Genomic DNA, 6000 nt, shown 5'->3' with positions numbered 1-6000 from the left:
ACAATCGCAAGACATTAACTGATGGGACACTGCTTGGCGTCCTGGGTCCCTGTGGTCCGAATCCAGCTGAGGAATTGATAGCTCAGTTGAAGAACATTTATTGAGCACCTGTGGTGTGCCAGGCCCTGGGAGATGACCTGAGGGGATGCCTGAGAGGTCAGCCATGAAGGGGGCTTTGGGAAACCTGCCTGACTTTTGTGACCATCTCTTCGTCTGTAGATGCCCCTGTGGAGTCGTCATGATGATGAGTTACTCTGTGCATCCAGCCAGTGCCTCCTGGGTGCTGATGCAGCCTGGCATTGTGCAGGGCACCACGGTACATGTAGTAAGAGAGATGCAGGGACTTGACCTTGAGAGCCTACATCCCACTCCAGGGTGTAGGAGCTTCCCACTGTCACTGTGACGAGTGACCACAAACTCCATGTCTCAGATGAGAGAATTGAGGAGCAGTCAGCACCCCGCAGACCGAGGCTGAGCTGGGACCTGGCCCAGGGGCATCTAAGCCCAGAACTGCCCCTGGTGGCATCACAGTGATCAGACAGGGCTGGTGTGGAGCCCCAGCTCTGCCACCACTGCCTGACCTTAGGCAAGTATCGTACCTCTATTTCTCCATCTGTAGAATGGACATCATAGCAATGCCTGTCTTGGGGTTGCTGAGAACAGGTGATAGAGTACGAAGTTTGTGAAATATGGAGTTGTGTATAAAACACACACAAGCTGACATTTATAGCACCGTTAGGATGTCCGTGGAGTGCTTTACTTGCACAAATGCACAGAACTCTCCCAAGAGACCCATGAGGCATGAGTAACAGTCCACATGCCCACACTGGAGAGGTTTCCAGGGTTCAGGGGCACTTTTCCCTCAGCCATGTGCTCTGCTGGGCCCCATTCAGCAAGTCTTCCAAAGAAGTTTTGTGGGCAGAAGAATTTGTCAGACCAGCTTCGAGTTTGGACAGAGTAGCAGCCGGAAGCCCCCAACCCATCCGCTGTGTGCCCACCCCCACCCGGCCCCAGCCAGCCCCCAAAGCCAGCATCTCTCCTGGGAAGGAGACTGCCCAGCCTGCAAGGAAGTGCTCATTATCCCTGTGTGACAGGGCCACTCCCAGCCACGTCTCCAAGCAGCGTGATGCCCCCGTCTGCTGCCGCTGCCTTCTGAGCCGCCTCGGCTGCAGACGTCTGGCGGGGAGTCTCTGGGGCCAGATGGAGTAGGGCAAGCTAAAAATAACCCGCGGGCGGCCCCTACCAGGGGATGGGGGTGGGGGCCTGGGCTGGGCGCGGACACATGATCCCAGGGACCCAGCTGAGTGGAGCCGAGAAACTCTCCAGCAGCCTGAGCACACTTCTGCTCCCCATTCTAGGACCCACTGGCCGGAGCACCCCTCTCCTCTGACCATCTAGGAAGAAACACCTCGAACCAGCTGCAGGATGGGCAGCGGCCAGAGAAAGGTCAGCTGGACTCTGTGCTTCCTGCTGCTGCTGCTGCTTGGAGGTGCTTCCACCAAGAACCTCTGGAAGCGGGCATTGCCCTCGAGGCTGGCGGAGAGGTCCCGTGTAAGTGCCCAGGTCGGGGGGGGGGGGGCCGGGGGCTGGAGGGAGATGGTCAATTCTTGCCCCCCACACGCGGGCAGGCTGGGGCAGGCGTCTTTATCTGAATTGTGCCAAAGTCGGGTGGGCAGGCAGATGGACCTCACAGCCCTCAAAAGTCTCTGTGCCTGGAGAAGCCAGGGGCCCCTAAAAACACACGGCGGACAGCGATGGGCTTTCCCTACCCAAGGTTACTTTCTCCTGACAAACAGCACCTAATTTAAGAGTCCAAGGACTTAAAACTGAATGTTGTTTCTCAGCAATCGATAACCAGATGTCGTTAGGATGCAATTATGCTTCTATGTGCTTCCTGACTCACTCAGTACACACTTGGTGGAAACTGCTCTGGGCCAGGCTCCGTGTGTGGTCCTGTGGGCACAACACAGAGATAGCAAGCAGCTCCTGCCCTTAAGGGTGGCCTCACTGAACAGGGTAAGCAGCTGGGTAACGTGACAGCCATACAGAGGGATAGCACACCATGACCAGAGGTGAGAAGCATGGGCCTTGCAGCCCTGAATTTGGATCTGTACTCTTGCTCACAGGCTGTGTGACTTCAGGTAAGTTGTTTGACATCTCTGAGCACCAGTGATCTCATCTGAGAAAGACTGTGCATTCCTTTCAGTTTATTTAAACAAATAGGCAGTTAGATGGCCACTGTTTACCCAGGTTGCCCTAGGCTGTAAGGATGCCAACTTGTATCCCCAATCCTTGGGGAACTCGTGTTACACCCACAGGCCTGGGATTGCAGAGGATGAATGAGAAGCTAAAGGAAAATGTATCCAAGCACATCTGATTTTCCTGTGTAGGTCTGTGGGTTTACTGGCATCGTTGTGCCAACAGCATTTGTGGCTCTGTGTCTTTGTATCCCACGCTGGTCATTCTCCTGCTATTTCACACACTATTTTTATTCTATTGATCTGTGATCAGTGATCTTTGATGTGACTATTGTGAAAAGATTGCGACTCACTGAAGGCTCAGAGGACAGTTAGCATTTCTCAGCAGTAGGGTATTTTTGTGATTAACGTGTGTACATTGTATATTTTTTAGATGTAATGCTGTTACACGCTTAATATGCTGTGGCATAATGTAAACGTAACTTGTAGGTGCGCTGGGAAACCAAAGCATTGATGGGATTGGCTTTACTGTGGTGGTCTGAAACCATACCCACAGGATCTCTGATGTCTGTGTGTCTGCCGACAAGCGTTGAGAAGGTAAATAATGCAGGAAAGGGACTAGGAGAGAGACTGAGGCAGGGGGAGGATGTCATTTTAGGTTCCCTGCCCCAAAAGGGAGCACAGAGGCATAGAAGGTTCAGGAAGATACTACTAACACTCTCAGCCTAAGGGTGGAGAGTGAATGACTCCATATCCATCAAACACACCACATACTGAGTGGTCATGTGACTTGGTGACTTTTGCTCAAATAATTATGAAATTGGTTGCTGTTTGGCTCCCCAGAGGGAATGTGGGTTCTTCATAGTAGGGCCCCATTCTGTCTTCCTCAGTGCAGTGTTCTTGGTGCCTTGCCAGGTATCTGCCATGAAGAAGGCTTCCCATCTATTCTTGTGGGTAAATTATGGGCAAATACAAAGGAAGCCCAGAAGAATATGTATAGCTCTGTGCCAGGTTGGGGATATTCAACCCAGGGCTTTAAAGGATGAATAAGAGTTTTCCAGGCAGAGAAGAGGGTAAAGGGAATGTTTAACGATGCCAGGCATGGTACGATATATGAAGCATATTACTTCCTAATTATCTTGCTACATCTTAACCACACTCCCTGCTCTCAAGATTATTCGTGTCTGTAGCACCTACGAGGTAGAAATGCCATCCACCAGGAGCTTTTACACATCTCCACTCCTCATTCAGCAGTCTTGCACTGGTAGCTTGAAATCAGCCCCGATGGGAGTATTTACACCATGGAAACTGGCACAGACTGACTGCATGTGGAGAGCTGGGTGTTAAACCTGGACCAGTGTGTCTGCCAGCATCCTGCATGCTGGCTCCTCCCCTTCCTGAAGCCCCGCCCCTTGGCAGAGTGGGCAGAGGGGGCCCGGGAAATTTCCCGGACGCTGTATGCATTTTCCTGCTCTAGACACAGTGCCAGAGAGGAAGGCAGGGGAGGCCCTTTTGGGAGGCTCGTAAGAAGAATGCTTGTCCTCTGTGAGCCTCCGTTGCCTTGCCTGCAGCCTGGGAGACAGCAGTGCTTCTTTGCAGTCCAGAGGAAAGACCACAAAAGCCTCCAGCTCAGGGCCTGGCAGGGCAATACCGTTCTCTATGCACTAATAAAAATAAAGACAGAGCCAGATATTTGCGAGGCTAGATAAGATGGAATAGGCCAGGGAGTGGAATGTTTATCAATAGCCCAAGAGCCTTTCTGGGGAGCTCAGGGTCTGCTCTGTGGAGCTGGTGTTTTGAGCTTTGCTTTCCTGGCATTTGATGAAAGTCATAAGAACAATCCTTCCTACGTGTCAGGCCAGGTGTTCACCCTGCGTTCTGTCTCAGGATCCTCTGAGGAGATCCCCCAGATGGGACTCACTGTAGCTGCCATGGTGGCCTGGTGGCCTGATGATCTCTATGTGTCACTGTGGCTATAGGTCTGTTTAGTCTCCTAAGCACCCATCTGGGGCTGGAAATGGAGATAGGGCTCTAGGCACGGTAACCAAAGCGGAAACAGCCCAGATGTCCACAAGTTCAGAAAGGATCGACAAAACAGGGTCCATCCACCCAGTGAAACATTATTCAGCCATAAGAAAGAATGACGTGCCGGGACATGCTCCAGCATGGATGAACCCTGGAAACCTTAGGCTTGTGAAAGATGCCAGTCAGGGGACTCCCCTGGTGGCCCAGGGGTTAAGACTTCGCCTTCCAACGCAAGAGGGTACGGGTTCAATCCCTGGTTGGGGAGCTAAGATCTCACATGCCTCATGGCCAAGAAACCCAAAGATAAAACAGAAAAAATATTGTAACAAATTCAATAAAAACTTTAAAAAATGGTCCAGATCAAAAAAAGATGCCAGTCAGAAAATGCCACATAGCCTGTGACCTATTGCTATTTATGAAATGTCCAGAAAAGGCAAATTCATAGGGACAGAAAGTAGATTAGAGGTGGCCAGGGGCTGGGGTTGGGGTAGGGATTAGGAACTACTGCTTACTGAGAATAGAATTTTTTCAGAAACTAACATAGTTATAAGTTAACTATACTTAAAAGTATAGTTAAGTATAAGTCAACTATACTTCAATTAAAAAAAGAAAAGGATTTCTGTTTGGGAATGATGTAAACGTTTTAGAAATATAGAGGTAAGTGGTTGCACAATATTGTGAATTTAGTCGGTGCTACAGAATTGTGCACTTCAAAATGGTGAAAGTGGCAAATTGTATGCATCTTACCATGATAATTAAAAAAAAAAAAGGGAACCTGAGGGATTCCCTGGCAGTCCGGTGGTTAGGACTTGGCACTTTCACTGGTCGAGGAACTAAGATCTTGGAAGCTGTGCAACGTGGCCAAAAAACAAAACCCCTCAAATACCTAAGGTACTTCTTAGGGATTCTGTGAAGGTCTCCTGGCCAGGTTTGTCTTAGTTCTATGGCTCCTCCTCAGAGGAGCCTTCCCTGGTCCCAGAGTACCCTGATTATGTCTCCCTTGCAAGTTTTCTTAATTTCTCAACTTCTCCTTCATAACATTTAGCTCCCATATTATCATCTGCATGATTTCTTTTTTTTTTTTTTATTCTGGCTTTGTTTCATTTCTCATTAACTTACTCGCACAGATAAACAAAAGGAAAGCGATTTGCTTGCTTCCTCTGTGCGATGTTTGGCTGGTGTCTGTCACTTGTCCCGGAGCTGAGCCATGTGAAGGCAGGGCCAGTGTTTTCTGGTTCAGGTTAACTCTCCTTGCATGCACCCAGGGCCTGGCACATAGGAGGCCTGAGAACTATGAATTTACCATGAAATGAATGAATTACATTAAAAATTACATTTCTAGAGCAGAAGAGAAGGGGTGGAAAGTTCTAGAAGACTCTCAGGTACCCAGCAGGGCTCAGTGAACACACCAGCTGGAGGAGTTGGCTGAGTTTGCGGCCCTGCTCTGGACGTGCCCTGAGATGGCTTGTCCTGGAGTGAGATCCCGGGTTTCTGAGCCCCTCCCAGAGGAAGTGTGAGCTTTGCACCAGACTCTGCTCCCGGAGCCCGGGTGTCAGGAAGTGGCATTCAGCACACACCAAACTCTCATCCCGCCATTCCAGGGAGAGACGTATTTTTAGATCTTTGACGTCCGAATTCCAGAGGAAGAGCGAGTAAAGCTTGGAGGAAAATTGGCTTTCTTCCTGCACCCAGCAAACCAGTCCATCCTGGGATGCATTTTTATTGGTCAGGCCATTAAATCTCTAGAACATTCCAAAGAAGGGTAGCACTCTCGTGG

General features: G+C 50.0%; 1 protein-coding gene across 2 annotated transcripts in view; it reads left to right on the top strand.

The window, feature by feature from the left end:
- The first annotated feature begins 1108 nt into the window (after positions 1-1108).
- Positions 1109-6000, top strand: part of WFDC1 (WAP four-disulfide core domain 1) — a 29186-nt gene continuing 24294 nt past the window's right edge. For both annotated transcript variants that reach the window (XM_040253993.1, XM_040253992.1), the window contains exon 1: positions 1109-1551. In XM_040253993.1, coding sequence (XP_040109927.1) covers positions 1426-1551 — 126 coding nt within the window. In that variant the 5' untranslated portion in view covers positions 1109-1425. The remainder of the gene's footprint in view (positions 1552-6000) is intronic.

Source organism: Oryx dammah, unplaced genomic scaffold, assembly GCF_014754425.2.
Source record: "Oryx dammah isolate SB20612 unplaced genomic scaffold, SCBI_Odam_1.1 HiC_scaffold_13, whole genome shotgun sequence".
In the NCBI taxonomy this organism is placed as follows: Eukaryota; Metazoa; Chordata; class Mammalia; order Artiodactyla; family Bovidae; genus Oryx; species Oryx dammah.
Note: the sequence above shows the minus strand (reverse complement) of the source record. Positions and strands in the feature narration are given on the sequence as shown.